We start from the raw sequence: 24,482 nt of genomic DNA, 5'->3' as shown, positions 1-24,482 counted from the left end.
GCTCATATAATAGTTTTCATGATTAAAATATAGTAAATATGTAAAAATAAAAGCACCTAAAGTTTCAGATGATGAGATAAATTGTGTTTTCATCCACCCTGAGGTTGCAGCAATGTACAACGTTATGTATAATTAGTCAAATGTATTTTTTACAAGCCAGCAATGGAGTTCTATCTGTTACCAAGGGTGCTTGCACAAACTACATCTGACACAAAAATGGCAGTGGTGCTTTAATTGAAGTAAGGCATGAAAAGAAAAACACCATCCTTGCTGTTATGTGGCTTTTACCTGTCAGCTGCAATCTATTTCATGCTGCCCAGTTTAGTCAAGAGTTCAGAAAGATTTAGACAAGATTCATTTGGTGTTGTTCATTCATCCAAGCTATGGTTTGTTGAGCTGTGGACTAAGCTTTATTTTAATTGTGTAAGTCTTTCCACTTTCTCTCTTTCTACTTTTCCTCTTTTTGCCCCTTTCTCTTTCTATCCCCTCTCATTCTCTGTTTTTCAACACCTAACTTTATACCTTGATCTATTACCTATCTAAATGTGTTTCCCTTTGCCCATCTATTCCTGCTCTCCTAATGCCCTTAACTGCAACCAAAAGTCACATATACAGAAAGGTACAGTTATTTGACGAAAGTCCCTAATTTACTTGGTCGCATTTGTGTCAATGGGAAGCAGCGATGCTACATTACAGCTTTCAGACAGTGACTTCAGAGCTGTGGGAATGTCAGACCTCAGAGTTACAGTTGCAGACGTCAGATTTTTGAGCTAAGCAAACAAAAATGGGTATATGTGACAAGACCATCTGCATTTCCTACAATCCCCTTTTTAACGAAAAAATGAGAAAGACACTCAAACACTGATTGATGCTGAGAACAGGCAGCAGGAAGAACAACAACAGGGAGACAGATGCAGACACTGTTGCAAAGATGACAGCAGAAAAGATACATACATATGTTTGTGCAACTAACTGCCACAGTTGGAGGAGCCACCAATGGAGACGTTTTGAACTTTACTTCAAATCTCAATTCATCTTCATGCTCCTTCTCTCCACTTTCCACATCTAATCAAACACTGTGCTCGCATGTCTTAGACTCTCAACCTCTGCATACGATGGAAAATCCATTATATGTACTCAGCTCAAGCTCTGGACTATCCACACACATTCAAGCCTTACACACACCCCACTGAATCAATAGCAGACATTAGGTGTTATTGACAACGCCAACTGAGGTTAACAATCTGGTGTAACTGTAGGCGCCGCCATTTTAAACTGTGTAAATGTAAAAGGGCAGCGAAACGAGTAGGTCCAGATGTGTTTGAATAGGATTATGATCCTGCTCTCTCTCACTCTCGCACACATCTAGGTCAACACAGTATTAGGCTTTACTTTCTCACACACACACACACACACACACACACACACACACACACACACACACACACACACACACAGAGCGAGCAACCCTAAAATTAAACCATTAAGTTAGACAGCAAAACTTTTGTTTCTTGCATGAAAGGGGCTACTGACATCTTTGTTTCCTTACTGAATTAACTAATCCTTTACAATCCCTTTCCCCGGATCTTATTTGCATATTTTTTAAACCTTTCTTTTTCTGAACAAGTCAACTCATCCTGTTCATTTAACAAGAAAAGTGTAAATTTGTCAGCAGCATGGTTGTGTGATGGGGCCGAGCAGCATAGATAGGCTGTATTATAGGCTCTGCATAACTAAGACTATCACAGAGATAGCAGTCATGATTTAATAGCTTTATATTATATATATAAATATCTGTATTATGTTGTATCATGCCACCTAGGTTGGCTGGGACATAATGGTAGGAATTACAAAAGCACCACTTCTGAGGCAATCATAGATGTCATTATCGGAGAATATCCCCATTTCTGAGATCCCATGCAGAGCCAGAAAGATAGAAACGGACAGATAACAAAAGGCATAAATAACAATAGCTTTTGCTGTGTGTGTGTGTGTGTGTGTGTGTGTGTGTGTGTTTACCTGGTAGGTGTCCCACAGTCTGATTGTGCAGCGTAATGGTAACTCCCTCATCAGGAGGTTGTTCATCCAGCGGAAGGCAAACTGCAGGTACTCCACCTCGTACTGCTGCATGTGGCGGTGCACAGACTCTGTCAAAATAATAATAATCACAATATAAAAATAAATATATTCCACATAGATTAAGGTTCCACCAAAATAGTAGAGATAGATGTACAGTATATAAAGGCACAAAAATTCCTGGCAAGGATCTGGCAATATTAATGATGACAGTGTGTTGATGGACAGATTCTTTCATCGCTCCCCTCTTTGCTAATAACTACTGCAGTCAGTGTCACACGCACGCACAACCAATCACGCACACATCCGCCTCCTCATAATAGAGATGTAATTACAAAGCTATCAGAATTGTCAGAGAAAAGCTTCACACCAAACTGAGATGAGAAAAGGGAGAATATTCGTTGTTAAATAAAACTCCAAAGCAATTGCATGTCAGTCCAGTGAGGAATGGAGTGCACACAATGTAGGTCAATAGCATCCAGAGGTGAGGACAGGCAGCACATTTAGAAAAGGTATAGCGTGTGAGCATATCATTTCTCCGACATTATTGCTGTATAACTGAATTTTTGTTTATCTCTGTCATACGAGGTTAAACCATGTGGGGTTTTAATAAAATTATGACTTTTTTTTCTGACAAAGGGACATTGGGTCATTTTAATATTGCATAAGCTCAACACAGATTTTTTTTTATCATCTTTGTGTGTGATTTTTCTCCTCCGACACCTCAATATTAACTAAAGTAATCAAAACCTACTTCTTCTGGGCACACTCATTGGTCATGTCCTAATTTAAACCCTGTCAAAAGGGACACTTTATTTTAAAATGTATCTCTTCAGTTTTTCCATGAGGCAGGCTGCATTTCCTTTAAGCCTCATGATTTTCCTGCGGGAATAGTAAAACAATAAAAGTAAAAAATAAATAGTAATTTGGTAATGGCTAAAATGCATGTAGTTACTAAGGAAAATAGCAAATATTCAATTAGCCACCTCTGGAACATTAATCATATCCCAATGTAGCCTGGAAACCAGACAAATCTTCCAGCTCATGTTTCATTTGCTCTGGCAGATACGTCTGGGCCCCCATTCAAAACAGATTTTCAGCCAAAGAGAAACTAGGCAGACCAATCACAACCGCTTATCTCACGTGGGGCGGGTTTAAGACGGATGACTGACGGAGGAGCGTCATGTTTGAACGCAGTCAGAGACCGTAACCGGTATTCTCTGTCCAGCATTGCACCAGGCTTACGGAACTCAGATCAAACTGTCAAACTAGGCGGTGCATTTTTAGGCCTTTATTTTCACAGGACAGATGAAGACATGAGAGGGGGAATGACATGCAGCAAAGGGCCGCAGGTCGGAGTCGAACACGCGGCTGCATGTCGAAGAGTAAACCTCTACATGCGTGCGCCTGCTCTACCGACTGTGCTAACCCGGCCACTCATTGGTGTGTTTTTAATAACTTTTGGAAAACAATGAAAAGATGAACTACATCAGGCTTTAGCTTCACAGTCAATACTTGTAAGTACTATTTGTTGTTTTTGGAAAAATATAGAAAATCACCAGAGTTATTCTTTGAGGTAGGTATGATGGATTATTCTGCGCAAATTGCCATAATTTAACTTTGCTGGTACCAACAACAGCTGAGAACACACCAAGAAACAGCTGAATATAAATATAATCATCAGTCAAGGCGGCAGTTTCCACTCAGTTTGTTTCGTTCGGCTCGACTTTCCAAACATAAACATCAGCTGGCTATTAGATGTCGGCATCTGTCTCCCTATAACCATAAAATGTGTTTAGTTTTCTCCTCCTATAATTAGTTCAGATTATGTTCCCACTTCCGACAAACCACGCAGAGAGAACCATACGTTGCATCTGGCGATCTCAGTGTGTTCTCAATGCGGAGTTCAAACATCAGTGGTGTCAATGTCAGTGTCATGGCGGGCTGGCATGAACGCTCGCTGAAGAGAATGGATGAGAAGCAGAAATGTCAGCTGGAAATTTGCTGCACATGAGGCTGTGACGCTGCCTTTGTTCCTTTCTCGGTTCTTGAAAAATGTTTGTTTTATGCTTCTTTACATAACAAAACATTAAAAATACCACTCATTATTCAGCGACTCCCTATTTCATAGTCATCAAACCAATGACACTCATTCTCTCTCTCACACACACACACACACACACACACACACACACACACACACACACACTTCATAATAGAGCTGTAATTAAAGAGCTGTCAGAGAATCTATAAGAAAAGCCAGTTAGGGAGGAACTATAGCATTCTCTTCTCTCAAACTATGTGCTCTTAATCAGGTCTGACTGACAACCACTCACACCCCCCCCAACACACCCCCACCCCCACACACTTACACACACACACACACAAATTTACAGCTTTAATAAAGCTCAAATGACAAAACATTAAGGTATTTCTAGCCAAGAACACATACATTAGTGTGCTCAAACAACACACAGCAAACACTTGAATTGTACCTATCTTCCATTGCTCACACATGCATGTTTGACAATTATGCACACACTCCAACACATGTGCAGGGCGCGAAGTAAACACAAAGCGATTACTTCACACTAGTCTCTGCAGTTTAATTATCACATGCTGCTGTAAAAGCATAAACAAGGCAAGCTCATTAACGGCGAATGCATCATGGTGACAGATCCTAGCTAGCTGCCAAACAGAGAGGGAGAGAGTGGAACAACTTTAGACAATGTTAAATTACACTAATGAACTTGCTCTGCCTAATATTAGCGACTTCACCAAACAGAGGGGAAGAGGTGCACAATGGGGGGAGTGGTGAAAGGGAGAGTCGTTTGTCATGAGGAGTAATCGCAGTAGGAGAGGGAGTGGAGAAAGGAGAGTTATGAAACAAAAAAAGAACAGGGAAAAAAAAATAAACATGAACGATGAAACAATGAAATGAACTAAAGCGCTACAACTTGTGACTTTTTAACCGAGGGCTGCTGTCCAGCTGGCACAGTGCTCGGCATGCTGGGTAGCGTAGTTATGGGGGCTGAGGGAGGTTGCGGATGAAATCTCTCATAGACAATGATTGACTGATGAGTCTTGTCTTCCCTCCCACTGCTGGTTGAGGTTTAGCACGGAGGCCATGACGCCGGCTAGTCCGCTCCCCACAGTGGACTGTAGCCCGTGGCTGGGGAAGTGCGGGTGGACAGCAGGAGGTCAAAGGTCGTACAGTGACTAGTGAGCAGCTCCCAGGATTCTGCTGAGGAGGCCAATTCTGCCTGACTTCATGCTCTCTTTGGTACAAAACGTAATTACAGTTACACTCTTCCACTCTCCAATTGGCTGTTTTTTTTCTTCTTCATTTTTCTTTTACCATTTCACTTTCTGTTCTAACAGAGCTGCTTTCTTTTACATTTGCTTATTTTTTCACTGTGAACTGTTCCCATAGCTCCCCATCTGTGTAATATATTGTATTTATAAATAGAGAATGCAATCATCTCACTGTAAACGTCATCCATTTCACTCGTGCCAGCTTCAGCACAGCTCCTCGCCCGACCATCCTCTCCCCCTATGCGTGTCAAGCTTTCAATTTCACAGCATTTTTTTTTTTTTTTTTTTACTATTTTACAATGATACTAGTAGCAGATTTTCCACTTAAAAGTCCCATTAATGTTTAAAACCATGGGTCCTTGATGTCAGTCAGAAGTAGACAAAAGCAGGCGTCTTATTTCTAGCCAGCGACTGTTGATTTTGCCAGCTGACATGACACCTGTTGCAAGCAGATTTTTTCAGTTGTAGCTAGCTAGCTAGCTCATTAACCCTCGTTGTTGTCTTCCTGTCGACCGTGCAACTTTTTGTTTTTTTTTGGGGTCAAAATGTCAAATGTTATTTCTTTTGACAATTTGGTTGAAAGAAACCCAAATTTATAATATAAAAACGTTTTGAAAACAGGTCAAATTGACCCGTGGACAACAGGAGGGTTAAGCTAAGGTTAGCTTCAAAAGTTGGCCCCAGCTGATTAGGTTTCCAGCTGACTTGTTATTAAACAAGAAGCCTGTAAAGGATCTTAAATATGCAATTAATTGCTACATATATGACGACTGTACTAAAGCTAATTTATCCTAGTATTATAAGAAAGAAATGTAAGATCACACTGTAATGTCATTCTAATAAAAACCTTTTGGCTGCTTGGCTTTTATTCTTCATATTTCCAGTATGTTTTCACTTCTAACATTACAAGATGTGCTAGTTGTGAATGTTTTTTTTAACGCAATCTTTGATCCCACAGACATAGGCTGTAGAGCAGAAACCCCACTGTTTAATCCATTCCTTACAATTTTGCTCTTGTGTTTTTAGGTTTGGGAAAGGCTAGAAATAAAACACTATCCTCCAAACCCTTTCAGAGTATTGTCCTCTAACGCCTTCTAGTTAGAGGACAGGTTGCTAAGCTATGATTGGACAATTGCTGTTCGAGGAATGTGTTTAGTGCTACTTTTCCATGCAGCAAAAATGCACTAGTCACACAGCTTACTGACTTACTTTTTTATCTTTGTTGTGCTTTTATGTTGTGCATACATGTAGTTGTCCGTCTCTGTGTTACTGTATATAAATGTGTGTGCAGAATATTGCGTGTGTGTTTGGTCGCACTATAAATATATCTCTGTTTATTAGTTTATCTGTCACACAAAGAGAAACACCCTCTGGCAAGACACAGCTATAACAAGTACAAATGAAGAAGTTAAATAACAAAGTCAAGTACAAAAGATAGAGTCCACTGAGTGATGCTTGCTTACCTATTCCTCTCACACAATAAACAACCACAAGGTCACACATTTATTACCGATTGCCTGAGGGAGACTCCAGCAATTGTGGGATCAGATAAGTTGTATGGTGTCACTGTATATATATCTCTGTGTGTGTGCCCACTGTCACACATCAACAACGCTTCTCTCTGTCCTAAACATTAGGCATTACAAAAATGTTCTTGTGGATCCTGGTGCATGAAAACAGGTGGAACAGCAGACCTCATGCAAGTACATCATGTACTTAATGTGTGTGTCTCAGTCTCAGATGATGCGTACGCTTCAGAAAACTGCAAATGATATGCGTAAACTCAATACTGGCTACTTGTAAACCAGCTTGTGTGAATAGGAGTAGCACATTAGCATAACTAACGCACAAGAAATGCCATGTAACGTTAGAAATGCCATCCTAGATGCTCAGCAGAGAAGACTGCGGCCTAAATGCAGTTACCATAGTGACATAACTTTCACATTTTCCAAAGATGTCGGTTAAATTTCTTTAAACAAATGAATGTAAAAGGACTGAAAACCTGGAACGTGCAGTATATTAAGTACAGTATGTAAAGTTGCTGTAAGACAGAGAGAGCAGAGTGAATGAACACTGTAGATGTGATGTCTGGTTGTGGAGGATTGTGTGGGAAGACAGGGAAAGATGGTGTAATTGACCTCGTGCCCCGGTTACACCACAGCAGGCCTGAACCTGAACACAACACAGCTTTAAAAATATGGCACAACTTCAAAATTCCAAAAACTCCAGAAAAGCAAAGCCCATTCTTCCCTACACAAGTGTGAATTTATATACAAATCCAGCCCCAATAAATACACATCAAACAAACAGGATGGTAAATATACACAGGCTGTCATGCACACAAAATGCATAGCCACCTCAAACAGCAGCTGCCTCTACAGAAAGACAAATTATCTTTTTTTTTCTTTTTTTCAAACCCATATAAACAATGTAGCATTTTTCTGCCTTTTATTATGCAATACAGCCACAATCCAGCTACCAGCCATTTTACACAATTCAGGCTCAGAATGTGTGCTGCCAGTGCGTCCTCCGATTAGCATAAATAAATTCACCTTTGGGCAATTTGCATGTTGATGAACTTGCGCTAATGCACTTGCATGCAACTATACACAGAAAGAGATAAGGGAGAGATAAAGAGATCAGAGAAGCATTACAGGCATGCCGACAAAGTGGCTTGTCTGTTGAGGAGATACACGAGCTAGCGTCAAGCAAGGCTAATAGGAGTTAGCGTCACTTATTACAAGTAAGATAATTACAGCGAGGGGGAGTCTGAGGGAGGGGCAAGCAGAAAGACAAACAAAGAACATTCAAAGTAAAAGCCTTCCAACAATGTCACCCACTGTTTTCAACTAAAATAATTAGGAGTAAAGAAATAAACAGCTTTGATTTTTAGAAGTTTTAACAAATCCTCCTGCTTATTTTTGGCGTCTTTACTTCAAGATCAATTAGAGCTTACACTATGGGACTACATTCACAGAAAACTAATCAACACCTGCAGAATATTTTGGATAACAAACGTATCTTTTAACTTTGTCATACTGGGAAAGCTGACTGAGCTGAGGACGAGACACCTTAATCATAACACTTGAGGGAGAAGGTCATTTTTCCCCAGCCATTCTAGGACATAAACTGGTGACATTATAGTAATCAAACCTCATCCTGGATTGGCGTTTAATTGGCGTTTTTAGACTCTCGAAATCATGCAGTTTGAATTCTGTTTGACATGTCTGCTGCATTTGACACAGCCAATCATTCTATTTTTCATTGGTATGTCACTTAAGTCCTACCATCCAATGTGCCTTTCAAAGGGTAGAAGAGTTATTTAGTTAGGTTGCAGGGAGGGAAAATGGGGATGAGTAGGAGGAGGACAACATTGCGCAAAAATGGCTGCGACCTGTTTGCACAAATCCAGTCCTTGTTTTTTCTCCCCCACTGTGCTAAAAGACATGGCAGGTAATGGAAGATCATATCATATGATCATAAAAACTGCACATTATATTGCTTTCCCTCTCTGTCAATGTACGGTGCATGTGTGTGTTTTACCTCTATCTGACAGATATATAGGAGGAGGTAGGTGCAGTCGATTTAAAGAAGCAGAGAAAAGGTGAGAAAGTGGTGCGAGACAGACAGATCAGCAATGTCCTATCCTTGCTGTCCCGTACTGCAAACAATAATGCAATTAAAAACACTGAGCTGAGGTCAAAAAGAAACTCCCACCTTCCTCCTTCCCGCTATCCTCGCCTCTCCTCCCATTGGCTTCACAAATACCCCATCAACCACTAAAGTCCCTGTATTGGATACAAAACGGACACAAGGCTGAAACAGAATACCCACAGCAACAGCTAAAGTGTTTTCTCTTGCTTTTTTGGGAGGGTTACTCGCTCTCATGGAGAATAATAGATTGTTCATTGTGCACTACATTTTGTCCAACAAATCGAAAATTAACGAGCTGCAAGATTAAGTACCATTAGCGCTGGTAATGTAATGGATTGGTAATCTCAAAAGAAACATACAAAAAAAACATTAACACAGAGAAAAACAATAAAGAAACAATAAATATGACAATAAAATCTATTTTTCTATCTAGAGAGAAATGGTCATTTCTGCACAAATCGCTAAAACATGTGCCTGTTGTGAAAAGGCAGGACCCCACCCTTTATCCAACTGCACAACACTCTGGATAACCCTGCATCTGATAAGCGCTGATAGGTAATTTTGGGAGAGATGAGAGGCCATTGTTCCCAAAACAGATGCTATGTCGACAGCGGGGCGAAAAACAATCCTGTAACACAAGATAAAAGCTATCTGTGATCTCATTAGAGGTGGTAATGTCAAGCTAGCGAGGGATAAAATGGCTCTGCCCCAACTATGATGACAGGGCACTTATGGAATAAATACAGTGAAAATGTCAAGTCATTTTTTATGTCTTTGCTGGGGTGTGGCGGAGCTTGGGAGGACTTTGCTTCTTTATTTTGTCAATGTATGTATTTTCTAAACCTAGAAGGAGACACACACACTCCAAATGTACACACATGTACAGTATATCAGTTGTTTTTTCCTCCTACAGAGGCAACTAGAGATGTTCCGATACCGATACCAGTATCGGTATCGTCTCCGATACTGCCTAAAACGCTGGTATCGGTAAGTACTGGAGTTTATGCACCGAGCCGATACCACGTAATAAAGCCCTAAAGAAAATCTACGTTAAAGTAGTTTATTTATGTTCTTTTTCTGTTATAACTGACTGTCAAACTGGAGAATAAAAGAAAGTTCTGGGGCATTCATTGTTTGTGTTTGTTCACATTTCACAAAGAGTTTAACCTGAGCCAGACTGACAACAAAGATAGAAATCATATCACAGCCATACAGGGATAGTAGTATACAGTTGTTAAAACATAATAAAATATATGACACACTGGTATCGGATCGGGACTCGGTATCGGCCGATACGCAAGTTCAGGTGTCGGAATCTGTATCGGGAAGCAAAAAATGGTATCGGACCATCTCTAGAGGCAACGACATGCACCAACGCTCTCACACGACTGCCCTCTCTATCGGCATGTTTACTCTGTCACAATCACACATGCAAACAGACAGGCCTGCGTATGCACACTAACTTTCTGTGACATTCACACTCCTGCACACACACGTACAGTATGCTCTCTCTCTCTCTCTCTCCCTCATCCATTTGGATGCAGCGGGCGAGTCCTCCACTCCCTCTGGCTGACAGAGCAGGTGACAGGATGGTCGGGCAGCACCAAGGACATGACCATTGTACAAAAGGCTTGCTTCGATAAGACCTTGTTTTGCACATTGCATCGTGGGCCGCCATAAATGCCACACAAGTGACAAAGGTACAGTAAGTATGGATGGAAAAACCATTCAAACCATACTTACACAAGTATTGTTTTGACATGAAAAAGAGAAGGAGGAAACAGAAGAAAAAGTAGCGTTGCTATTTAACACTAAGGTGCTGGGTATGAGAACACTGTGTGCATAAATTAACATCCAGCACTTCTGCAAGCCATTGTTTTGTGCTAATAATCACCAACACGTTGACATTTCCCCCGACAGACGGGTGGAATGACAATCAGCGATCGTAGTGTCATGTAATTATTACAAGCGCGGAAGAATCAAGGCGTGAAAACAAATGTAACTTCCTGGTGTGTATCTAGTTCTAACACAAACATTTAAACTGTAAACGAAGTTTAGGTGTTAACAAAACTGTAAGGGGGGGAAAAAACTCCCCATGAAAGCAATTTTTAAAGTGACTTTTTTATATTCCTGTTGCCTGGCAGAGTATCACTAAGAACTTTAAAATATACATGCGGGACAAGTGCGGCCCAATCATTGGCCCCTCCCCACCTCTCTGCATGTATACCTGTGTGTGTGAATGCTCAAGTTAAAAAAATTAGAAAAGGTTCGTGAATGAAGCCCATTGTCTTTCATGTCCATTGTAAAGCTGACAACCACGCAGAGGGTGATGACTTTGAACTTATTTTTGTGTTCGCATGAATAACCGTTCAACTGGTGTTTGAGGGAGAAGATGGAAAAAAGATGGCCGATACACAGAGAGGAGACTCAACTGGAAAGACAAGAGGAGGTAAAAAATGGAAATCAAGTCAAAATGGCAGAGCTGTGAGCAGAAAGTACTTTATGGATGGGTGGAAGGAAGGATGGATGGATGGAGACAAGGCAGATGACTCACCATCAATCCTGCTGACCAGCTCCTCCAGGGCCTTGACTTTCCTCTGGATGCCTGGCTGGGCAAATGTATAGTTGTCCTGAGGAGAAGAAAAATGAGGCCGAGTCAATATGGACCGAGGCTCCCTTTGGAAAAACCTTAAATGGTTGGTCTGTAATATGTAATATTTATATTTTAAGCATTTGCTGATTCCCAAAGTGAATGCATGCTGGAATTCAAACGCTATGGATGAATCATTTCAAGCAACCAAAAGGAGTAAAAAAAAGTCATACTAGTGGATAATACTCCTGTGAACCTGAAATGACAAAAGGTGCAAGGGAGGAGATAAAGCAGATATTTGTATTACAGGAATATTTGTCTCTGTAACTTCTCAGCTAAGCTGTAAAATTGATCCCTTGTTGAGAAAACTAACAAGATTAGTTGCACATTAACGTTTTGCACCCTTATGGCCCGAGAGTGAGTGTATCATAGCATGCATGCGAAGGGTTTGAAATGTATTTATTTTTTCCCTTTGAGGATTCATCTTGAAATAGGATTGGTCTGATGGATGATGTCATCGTCCATTGGCGATGACATCCACCCCGTCACCAGGGCAGGGGTTTTGCTGCGGCGCTAATGGCATTCGTTGCGTGCTCAAAAAGTAACAGTTCTGATTTACCAACGGCGCAAAGACAGATTTTGCAAGTGCAACTGCAGGTGGACACTCAGGCTGTCACTTTTCACCCAAAACCATCAGTTTGGATAGTTGTAATTGTGTTTTGCCTCTGGACAGCATGCACCAGAGAGAGAGAAAGATAGAGAGAGGGAAAGAGTGAGTGTGTGTGATCAGAGAGAGAGAGAGAGAAATAGAAAAAGAGACAGGACAGAGAGGACAGAGAGAGGGGAGAGGAGAGGAGGGGAAGAGGAGAGAAGGTGAGGAGAGAGCTACTGGTACAATTACAAACACTTATTTTTACAGTCTATGGAACACGTTAATTCAAGACGAAAGAACGTAGAAGATTGATAAGATAACAGACATCCTTTAATGCTTAATAATGGTTGATATAGCTCTTGTAGCGGGTATGTGCCCATATGGTTAGATTTTCAGTTTGGATGACTCGCACAGCCCACGTCTGCAGTCCGAGTGCTCAGCACTCAGTCAAGCAGCGCAGTAGAGAGCAGAGATAGATAGACATGCAGCGAGAACGCACTGGGAGCGAGATGCCTGAATATTAATTAATTCATATCACCCCTAACGAACACTGGCATGACAAAACAAGTGTGGCTGTGAATGTGTCTAGAAGAACATAAAAGGGTGAGCCGTGAATGGGTCCCCGGCCTCAGATTTTGGTGTGAAGTGGTGAAATAATAAAATATTACAAAGAGCTGAAGGTCCTTCATTTCACTACTGTCCCCTGCACGTTGTTACTGTGCCTCATCTGGGCTGTATAATGCCAGCTGGTTAAGAAAACAAGTTAAAATTAGATAGAAATATAAAGCCACATGTAGGGCAAAATGTAGGAAGATAAACAGCAGGCCTGTAATGTCATTGATGGTCATTTAAGAATTGTTGCTAAAAGTGCTAGAAATCAAAGATGTCATGTTACTGGCTTGTATTAACACTGACTCTTATAACATTGCTTTTAATGCATTTCTGACAGCTATAGATGTAGCTTTTATGCGTTTTGATATGTTTTTAATGCAATTGGCATTTGATGAGACACAGAAAGGTAGGGTCTATAAGTGGCTTAGTCTCACATTGCCAGATCTCCACAGCGCTGCGTCAGCTGTGTGTGTATTTCTTTAAACCAATCACAGTCGTCCTAGGCGGTGCTAAGCCTTGGATGCAGCGACGGTGCCCTTGCAAAATATGTAGCGGAGATAGGATCGGATTACAGGTTTTATCCCAGCAATGTACATCCGGTAAGCCAGACAAGATGTAGCTTAACCAACTTATGCTAGCGAGTAGAGAAGCCAAAGTACTTGACTGTTTAGAGACAATCCCTAGCAACCAGCGCCCAAAAAGAAGGTGTCCCCTCCAGTCTGACGACACTTTATCTAGTCACTCCGGAGATTGGGTGACGGCTTGGCTTCTGAAGCAACACGAGATGATTGAATGAGTGATGCTGTGGACATCATATGTTTTGACATTTTAATCTATAACATGATTTAATACAAATATACTAGGATGTTTTTAGGATATGAAGACAATAACTGAACCTGAATATGATCACAAGCGTGGGCAGTGTCGGTCAGTTGAATTTGCAGAATACAATACATGTGAGAACAGCACTTAAGTGTTTTGTCTGTGCGCATACACTTTCTCTCTCACTCACACACACACACACACACACACACACACACACACACACACACACAGATTAGGTTTCCTTGAGGGGTCATTTCAGTGTGGCTGGAGAACAGCTGATGTGGCAAACTATCCAACAGATGGAGAGAGGTAGAGAGGTGGAGAGAGAAGAGAAGAGAAAAGAGAAAGAAAGAAAGAAAGAAAGAAAGAAAGAAAGAAAGAAAGAAAGAAAGAGGGGAAGATAAGTCATTTAGCAATAAACAGCTCCAGTTGTCCTTCAGGCTCAGCAGAACCAAGGCGTGTGTGTCCTCCTGAGTCCATCAGCGGCTGGCAGGGTAGAAACCGCATTCTCTACTGCTTCTTTCTTTTATTCCTCCATCTATAGCATCTCACACTTGTTTCATCCCTCCATAGCCTCTAAATGTGTCAACACTTCTTGTTTCTACTCCTCATTTGACCCACATTTAATTGCTAACAACTAATTGATTAAAGTAAAAAAACAATATTGATAACATTCCACAATAACTGACAAAACGATGTCTTTGTAAGTGTATCGTTAACAAATATATCAACTACAGCTAGATGTACAGCTTGATTAAAGGGGCAGGGCGATAACTCAGCCTATAATAGCATTTTAGCATATTAGATATATCGGTATCTGTGTTTATTTCAAGCTATTGCATCACACAAATTCTAAACGGATTGGTTGCTATTTAGGAACATTGTCTCCATTACATAGTTGTCAACCAGAGAACACTGATAAGATGTCCTGCTCAGTATATACCTTGGTCACAATAAAATAAATCTAAACGGATTCATTTTTATTTACAACCAAATATTGATATCAATATCGACCACAAAAATCCAGTATTGGACGGGCTAGAATATCAAAGCATCTTCGCCCAAAATCTAAATAATACAGCGGTAAACCCAAGCGGCTCATTTAGATAATGCGCAACCTGTCTATACTTGTATATATATCGCATTGCACTTTTCTGCGTTTTTTTTGCAATTCTGGTTGGACGCAAACTGCATTTCGCTGTCTTTGTACTTGTACACTGCACAATGACAATAAAGTTGAATCTAATAAGATTGTCCATGGTCTTCTCCTCCATTTCCCTTATGACACCTCCCAGGCTCCAGACCCAGCTGTTCTCCATCACTCCGTTATTTGTTTTCACACATTCCTAGTCCACCTCCCATCATGCTTTTTGTTTTACTTTTATTATTTGTTAATACTATATTTGTACATTGTCTCCATTTTATGTCCTGAGCTTGTCTACCTCTTTAGCCGTCTTTCTTTCTACCAGCCCGGTGTTAATGTGGTTAGGTGCTAAGCAAGTGTGAGGGCCAAGTAATTACATTTGCATTATTGAAGCTGCTGGCATTAATCCTCTCTCTCTCTCTCTCACTCACTCTCACACACACACACACACACACACACACACACACACACAGAAGCTACGATTCAAATTCTGTCTATATCTCTTACAAATTGCTCCGCAAGTCTCTTTATTGCTTTTCAATCAGCCTTATTCTCGCTCTTTATTTCATCTTTCTATCTGCTATAACTCTGTCTTGCACTTTTATTTCATATCACTGTCTGGTTGTCTTGATCACATTTTTGCTCATCCCCATCCCTGCATCTTACTACACGCCTGTCACAATATCACGCCTCAACTTGCAAAATAATTGCTTGCATGGAAACAAAGTTTGTTGTTGTTGGTAAAGGTATGACTAATCATTTTTAGTATATTGGTGATTCAATATATTCTGTTTGTTCGTTCATATTTTTTATCCTGTCTGTCTTTACATCTTTCCAGTAAAACATTCCCTCCCAGACAGGGAGTTATAAATTGTATTTTATTTTCCTTTTTTTTGTAAAATAAACGGCATGATTGGATTGAATGGAATAAACTGGAGATGGACCAGGTAGTTAGAATGAGCAGCCACTGAGGCTGACAGACAAAGATGAGAGAACTGGAAATGTTCTATCAAATTGTTCAACTCCGTTGTGTCTTCATCAGCTTTCCTTTGTTATCGTACGGTATTTGCAATTCCTGTAACTGTAGCGTGCATTGTATATATCCACTTTGCTATCTATAGGTTAACACTGTTCGTATATGTGTTTTAGTTCCCATTGTTTCCATTGTGTTATTGTGGTCTTTCTACTTCAACTTTTCCAAAAGGAAAGGATTTGTACATTTCTTTCTCTATGTCGGTAATGCATTTGAGGGTCAGGAGGTTTTTAAGACTCTTGTTTGTGCTTTTAGGCACAAACAAGTCTCTCTCTCTCTCTCTCTCTCTCTCTCTAATTTCTTCATTTGAATCCTTCCACATCCCTCCCCTCCTTTCAGATCTCACTTTATCAATCTCCAGCTCTTCTCCTCTCCCACCTTCTGCTCTCCATTTCCTTGTCTATTTTCATAACTTTGGTGGTGCTAATGAGGCTAGGAGTGACTAAGTGTTTTGAACATGCTATTATGTGTTCTTTGCTTTGTTCCCTGGTGTTTCATTTGTGTCCCATGCTGCACTGCATTTTATTCTGTGACTGATTGTTTCTTTGTTTGATCTGGTTCTGGAGACATTCAAGACGAGGGTAGGATACTAATAGGAATTCTCATTTTGCTTCTCTTCTTCTGCATTCATATTCATTCCTTTTTTCTCTTTTACCTTTCTGTCTTAGCTGCTACTCCTATGTCCTCACCTCCTCTCCCCATCACAGTCCCTCACCCTCTCTCCACCTTACACTCTCTCACCTCCTTTATTCCTTTGTCCCGTTTTCTATTTTCTCCCTTCTTGTGCCCGTCCTCACTTCCTCTCTTTGTCAAATCCAATATGTTAGATCTTTGATCAGCTGAGGCAAGAGGAGGAAATCAACTCTCACTCCTTCATTATTCATACATTCTCCTTTTCTCCCACCATCTGTCCATCCACTACATCTGACCCAGCAAGTAAGTGGAACTCCCCCGTTTCACCCACATGAACGAACAGACGCACAAACATGAAATCGGTGTCTCTCTTTTTTTTTTTTTTCAATCAGGTGTCAACAGCCTCTTGTTCTGCCTGTCTTTGTTAATTCACTCTCTCTCTTTCTCTCCCCCTCTTCTCTCTCAGTCAGCTGAATCAATGGCTCCTCTTCACCTCTCAGTCCATTCTATTAGAGACAACAATAGCGCCACGCCGGACTAAGATTGCCTCCTATTGTGGCACTGGATGTCTATCAGCAAGTTGGACAGAAGCAACACAACAATGCTACAAGGATATGTGTATGTGTGTGAGAGAGAAAGAGACATGAGGACAGAAAAGAGAGCAAGAGATGACAGATCAAGATAAAGGGCAGACAATAAACTGAAGGACAGGGCAATGATCTGTCATTCTCTGGTGTGTGTGTGTGTGTGTGTGTGTGTGTGTGAAGCAGAAAGTGATTATATGAGCGAGATGACAGGTTGCGATAAGGTCTAGACAAAGATGTAGAAAATTACAGTTGTTCAGAGCTGCAGGAGGATTGGCCAGATTGCATTCTGTTGCTTTCGTGTTCAGTTAACTTTAATGTGTATTTGCAGCACAAGAAGGTAGGTAGTCCATAAGTTGGACACACAGCAGAGTACTAACAGTGAAAACACACCGGACGCGTAAATGTTGCGTATAGCCCGCGAAGTGTAGATACGTGTGGATTCTCTGCGCCGGTCACAAAGCGATCTTTCTCCTCTCGGCTCTCTCTCGCCAATAGAAAGGGACAGGGTGTGTGTGTGTGTGTGTGTGTGTGTGTGTGTGTGTGTGTGTGTGTGTGTGTGTGTCACTCTCTCTGTGCGTCTGTCCGTCTCTCTCTCCATCTGCCTGATTGCTGTGAGAAGTCAAGACAGCCAAAAATCAACTGGGTGTTTTATTTTGAAATGTGTTTTACTTTTGTAAAAGTATCCGGCTGCACTGTGGTCTTCCTGTATGTGATTACCTGCCTGGTTTGACACATTCCCTCGCGTCCCGTGCAAGAAATAGAGGTGATGCTGAAACGATCACTGCAGCGCACATGCCGATGCGGCTGCTCCGCGCCTGGTATGAACGGACAGATTGGATAACATGGGCACTGAAAAGAAAATAGTTGCGCTACGGGGCTATACGCGACGCTTATGCGTCCAGTGTGTTTTTACTGCATAATAATCTCTGGTGCGTAGGGCTGGGTATCGAACCTAAATCATTTTTTGGTACTGACCAAAAAATAATGGGGGCAATCTATCCAGTAGTCATTGATACATAATAACACATAATAATAATAATAATAATAATAATAATAATAATAATAATAATAATAATAGCAATATCAACCTCATGGTGGTGCTAATGAAAAAGTCAAAGGATCACCAAAGTCAGCAGGAATTATCTTCAAGGTGCTATGCAATAGTTGTTTAGACCAACCGATCAACACTGCATTCCCTAGAGCCACACCGCCAGCATGGCTAAAACTCAAATACCAAAAGCTGGTATTGATTCTTGCCCAGATTTCTGCTCCTCTTTACTTATCCTTTGATGAGACAGTTTTGGATGCATCCAAAACAAATCACTCGCCCACTGTGCTGAAAGTTGGGTAATAGATGGTGGGGACATGGTGGTCATATAAACACTGTACATTTTATTTCTTTCCCTTTTCTGTGATTGTACAGATATGTTTCCAATATCTGACAGATATACTGGAGAAGCTAGATGCCTTCATTTTTAAGAGGTGAGGGACAGATTTCTCCAATTCCTTACCCCAATTACCAAACTATGTGAGACTTTTAAGAATTCAGGTCACTGCCGAATAGCAGACTGTAACCCTGGCTAATGTGAACGTAAACTGTTACCCAAGTCCATGTGTCTTGGGCAATTACATCTGAGGAGAGCCCTGGGCCATACATCTTAAATACAAGGGAACATCTCAAAGTGGTCTGTTCACCAAAAGCAAACCAATACCGATTCCTTAGAGCAGCAAATGTAAAAGCTTTTTAGTTATATCACAAGGAAGTAACTGTTTTACAAAGTTAACCAGCACTTTGAGACTGCCTTAGTGTATGAATTTTGGTATATAAAGACACCTGCCTTGCCTTACATGACCCCTAATGCACTACTTGTCTCTCCGCTAACATCCAGGTTTTCATCCAGCATAAGGGTGCACACTTTTTCCTGTATGCCATTCGTATTACATAAATGTCTCCTTCTATTCTTCCTGTGCCTGATTTTTCAGCCTCAGCCTTTATTCTAACCTCTTCCCCCCAGCAGCTGTTCCTGTCTCCATCTCCACTGGCCTGCATGTGAACTAGCTTAGCTACATGATGCGACTTTATCTGTAAGAGAAAGAAAGATGAAGAGGGGGGGAAAGTATGTATAACAGAGAAATAGAGGGAAGTGGAGGTGTTGAGGTCAAGTTGTTATCGAACAGTGGCTACATTTACATTTGCACGCCAATAAAGCTTGGAAGACAGACAATACAAACACATGTACAAACAAGCTGTCAGGCATCACACATACCAGCTGGCAAATCACTGTGTGCGCACGTGCGTGCGCAGTGTGGATTGAGTGACAGCCCAAGGTGACAGGAGGGAACCCTTGGGGAAACTAAAAAAGGACGAGGCGTCTGGTTTGGTCTGGCTACCGTCTGCTAGACGTCGGTCCTCTGACCCTTGTTCCCTGTTCTAGGGAGACCCAATCTCTAGCTGGCACCGTGGAAACAGATGGTTACCTAGCCAATGAGCAGGCACAATCCGATTGGGTCCTGCTCCAAAGGAGGGGCTGGAGGCAGCTCAGCCATGGAGCAGCAGGAGAGGGAGCTGTTGAACATGTAGCTTTGTGCATTTTACATTAATTAAATGTTGTTTGCTTATCCTGTTGGTGACTGAACTGCTGAGGGTTTTATGTGATACAAGTTAGTGAAAAGTTAACTTTTCAAACACAACAACTAAAGTTAACTTGTTTAAAAAAGGTCCCATGGCATGAAAATTTCACTTTATGAGTTTTTTTTTAACATTAATATGAGTTCCCCCAGCCTGCCTATGGTCCCCCAGTGATTAGAAATGGCAATAGGTGTAAACCGAGCCCTGGGTATCCTGCTCTGCCTTTGAGAAAATGAAAGCTCAGATGGGCTCTGGATCTGGAATCCGCTCCTTATGACGTCATAAGGAGCAAGGTTACCTCCCCTTTCTCTGCTTTGCCCGCCCAGAGAATTTGGCCCGCCCATGAGAAAGAGAGAGACGTCATGGCTAGCAAACAAGCGAAGCATGGCAGTTGGTCAAAGCCACACCCCCACCCTCCACCTTGCCCCCCCCCTCTCTCCTCCTCAATAGTATTTAAAGCTACAGACACAGAAATGGCACATCCTAAGGAATGCTCATTGTGGGACTGGCTCTAGTGGCTGTAGTTCTGCACCAAGGCTGAATTTCAGGAAAGAGACTTCAGATACAGTATTAGGGGACCACTAAGGCCTCTATAAAAGCATCCAAAAAGCAGCATGTAATGGGACCTTTAAATAGATAATCTTTTCAGCCTCTGAGGCACCTCAACTTTTGGAGTAAAGTGAACAACATTTCAACAACAAGTTTGCACCATGCCACAGACTTGTACATTCAAACCAAAAAAGGTTCAGAGACATTTTCCTGTTGAACCCCCATTTGTCAAGACTACCGCTGAAATATAATAAGTTCAGATCCCAGGGAGAAATTACATTTCTCAAAGTTAGATCCTGAACTGGAAAAATACATTTAAGAGCCCCTGCTTATAAGACATATCTGCAGAATTAACATAAAAGGCAGGTTTTCATCTGCTGGCTTTAAAAATGAGAGCCCTCGGGGGTGTGCTGGCAGAATAATGGACTTTTTAAACTTTTTGACTTCATTTCCCCCTCTGGGCATGGCAGGTAAGCCACTGGCAGCACATAGCTGCTACATACTGAGAGCGACAGTTATGAGCACTTTCAGCTGTCTATACCAAGACCAAGATTAAATTACTGAGGCTTTGACTGACTGTTTTTACTGCAGAGGTTACTAATATATTATGGATTGGGATTAACAGGACATGTTTAAATCAAAAACATGATATGACAGTTCCATTTAAATGAATTAAAACAGGGGCGGCCTCTAGCTCACACAGTAAGAGCGTTCGCCCCATGTTAGAGGAGTCCTGCAGCGGCGCGGGTTTGAATCCGACCTGCTGCCCTTTGCTGCATGTCGTCCCCCATCTCTCTCCCCCTTTCCAGTCTATCCACTGTCACTGTATATTAAGGGAAAAGCCCCAAAAAATAATCTTAAAAAATAAATAAAAATGAATTAAAACAGCAGATATGGAACTATTTTAACATGTTAAATTAGCCAAGTTAGCCAGAGGCGCTGTCCAGTTTAGCACAGTACAAGTCTAATTGGCTGCTGGAGAGACAGGGGTAACACATTGGGGTCAATTTAACAGAGGTGTGTTTCGAATGGGTAGACGTGTTGATGTGTGGAAACACCATTTACTTGTTTGTCCATTTATTTTATATTTAGCTGTCATCTTCACTCATTTAGCCCTGAAACTGTCACTCACTGTCTTCTAAAGCAATGGGGTCATCAATAATACACAGACATTTTTTTCTCTCGAGTCCTCAGCCACTAAAGGGGGCAGCCAAAAAGGTAGCAATGCCCAACATTTTAGTGCTTTTGAAGTGTGAACATTTACACATCAAGACATTTGTACAGGTTGTTCTGATTTTGCCTGGGATTGACTGATTTCTCTCACCTACGTGCTTCATACTGGGGCTACTCGACTATGACCAAAATGATGATCACGATTATTCATTGATTTTAAGGACTAAATATTTGTATTGTAATTAACAATTATTTGCATCACACTAAGACTTAAATTAGGGTTCTTCTTCACCTAGTGCAACATTCAGGAAAGTTGTTCATAGGTTAACGTCACAGCTCCCCAAAAGTGAAGCCAAAAACTCTTGGAACGCCCCCTGGTGGCAGGTTGATAGTTTAGGAAGCGCTTGATTGGATATGCAGCAGAGTTGTCCACGAGCGGAGCACGCATTTTAAACGTGAATATCGACATTTAAATGCGGGAAGCCCAAAACGTGATGGAGATTAATATTTGATTGATCGTGCAGCACTACCTCTTAACTTAGCCTGCTCATTTCGGAGGAGGGGGCTGCAGTGTTGCCAAATTAAAGCAGCAGCTCATTACAGAAGCTGCGTATGTGAATTGACAGCCAAAATAGCCTGTTCACTTTAAGGTGAGAGAGAGGCATGGCAGTGAAACACTAAAACCACAGCTAATGGCCAATTTACGGTCTTAAAAATGAAGAAAACTTTCAAAAGTATTTCTACTGTACACCAGGCAGGTCATTATATAAAATGGCAGGAAAACCACACCAGCTGTGGTTTGTGAATAGATGGCAGAAAGTACATTTTTCTTCACAAAATGTCCCAACCATGTTTCCAAACCTCCCATTTATGGGTTTGTTCTGCCTTGTGATGCAATTAAACTCCTTTAAATATTTCACACAAATTGATCCAAAACAAATGGACACCAGTGTGGCACCAGTTCCAGAAGATGCTGGATATATAAGGTGCTTAAAAGGCAGTGAGCAAATATAATTGCATGGGCAGACTCTCCTTCTCTCTAACCCCCAGACCCCCACCTCCAGGCCCTCAGTTAAGTCTAATAGTGTATAGTGGATGTGAGAGGGTTTAAGACGAGGTCAGAGGAAGGATCACCAACTAATTACGGTGCTGAGGCACTCAGCCTCCGTCAGATTGTTTAGAAAGCATTAGGGGGGGAAACATGTGCTTCCCTGGTGCATTGCACGTAATTAGTTTGGAGCCAAGGTCACACACAAACACAAGCACGGGGACAAACAACATCCGTACGCATACAAAAGCAACCACAAAAACACACACTCTATTCTTCTCTCTTACTTCCTCGGCTCTCAAGCTTCTCTCTGTCTTGCTCTCTCAGGGGCAACGAGGCACAGCGTCTACTAAATTCCTAAATTAATAGCCTACCAATTGATAGTTATTTATGGATGATCACATTTTATGCACAACACATGCTCCTTACTAAGAATTACCTTTAGTGTAGGGCGAGGCGATATATTGAGTTTCCCGATATTAAGTGAATTTTTAATTCACAGATGTATTAAACAATATAAACTAACAAAAATGATGCAATAAACCCCTCTTTTCTCACTAAAACTTCACCTCGCCATAAAGATACAGGGTTCCCTTTACCTCTGAAACAATCATTTCCATTCAACAATAAGCATATTGCCTCATCAATACATTTTAAGACTAACTGCTGTGGCCATTTTCTTAAGTAACTTTAGATTAGGGTCATTGACCGGACCGGGGGAGACCTGGCAGATGTTTCTTTAACCGCCCAGGAAACAACGATTAGAGTAGCTGTGCTAAAACACAGTCACAGGCACAACGGGGGACAAGCAGGCCTAGAACCAAACTGGCTTCTGGTATTAACAGTCAATGAAAGGGTACCAAAATGTGGCAAGAATGTTGATTCTTTATGATGAGAAACAACATTCTCTATGTTTCCTGAGAGCACAAATAGCATCTACAGTACAAAGGTAGAAACCGTTCTATTGCTTTTAATCCAGCATAGAGCGATAACAGTTGTACTGTTGAGGGCAAATCTACCACCAGCCCAGGCAGGCACGTTTAGAATTGACAGATGGCTCAACCATGACCGCTGAGAGCAAGGTTGATTAAGAGAGCTGGTGGGCAAAAGGGTTTGGGAAGAAATGATGGAACAAAATGAAGTTTGGTGCTGTCTGTATGCAATTATCTGGTCTCCAGACACTCAGACCTGCTTTAGAATATGCAAGGCAATCACATTTCTTAAACCCACACAGAAAAGCTGCTTCGTACTTAATGCACAGTGTTTGAGAAGTCCACCAGGCTTTACAACTAACGGGGATGTCAGACCACCTGAACACTGTAACGTTCAACACTGTGCATAGAATTGATTATCTGTTGTGGTGTGTCATGTACACATGCATTAAAACGGAGCACCAATCCAACCTGCATTATTTATGTGCATTAACAACTCCTCAATGGAGAAAGCACTGCTGTTACACACTTGACAAGGATTACATTCATGGTGTGAAATTTAATTACTGCCAGTAAAATGCTATTACATATTTTAAATAAGATTCCTAATCTAGTATTTGGCAGTGAAGGTCTCAAAACGTATTTTGTTAAACTTTGCATTAAGGCATTTTCCATCATTGTGCAGAAAAATAAACAAAACCCATGCATTCACATACTCTTTACAAGCACTTAGGGTATAAATATATCTAGGTAACTGTGAGTCGACATGTAGTACTGGTCTCCTCACCAAACAGATTGCATATGTCACTAATGTTGTGTTTACGTATAACTTAGATATACAATATATAAATGGCAAGGTGGGCACGTATATATCCACCTTAACACCTTGGTGTCTGGCCTTGTCTGTCCAGATGACTTTGATACAACATACGCAGCACATGCACCTGCGCACTAAGAAATAATACTGTGTTTTAATATTTAATTGTGAAAGAGTACAGTTTGAATGAAGCGTGGAGGACCGGAAGCTGTC

General features: G+C 41.2%; 1 protein-coding gene across 3 annotated transcripts in view; it reads right to left on the bottom strand.

Annotated features, from left to right (window-relative positions):
• The window catches only part of tbc1d22a (TBC1 domain family, member 22a), a 123,799-nt gene that overhangs the window by 37,327 nt on the left and 61,990 nt on the right, over positions 1-24,482 (bottom strand). For all 3 annotated transcript variants that reach the window (XM_078281450.1, XM_078281453.1, XM_078281452.1), the window contains 2 exons: positions 11,600-11,675; positions 2,020-2,147 (listed from right to left, as the gene is read on the bottom strand). In XM_078281450.1, the coding sequence (XP_078137576.1) occupies positions 2,020-2,147; positions 11,600-11,675 (204 nt within the window). The remainder of the gene's footprint in view (positions 1-2,019; positions 2,148-11,599; positions 11,676-24,482) is intronic.

This window comes from Sander vitreus, chromosome 23 (genome assembly GCF_031162955.1).
Source record: "Sander vitreus isolate 19-12246 chromosome 23, sanVit1, whole genome shotgun sequence".
In the NCBI taxonomy this organism is placed as follows: Eukaryota; Metazoa; Chordata; class Actinopteri; order Perciformes; family Percidae; genus Sander; species Sander vitreus.
This window is presented reverse-complemented; position numbering and strand designations above follow the sequence as displayed.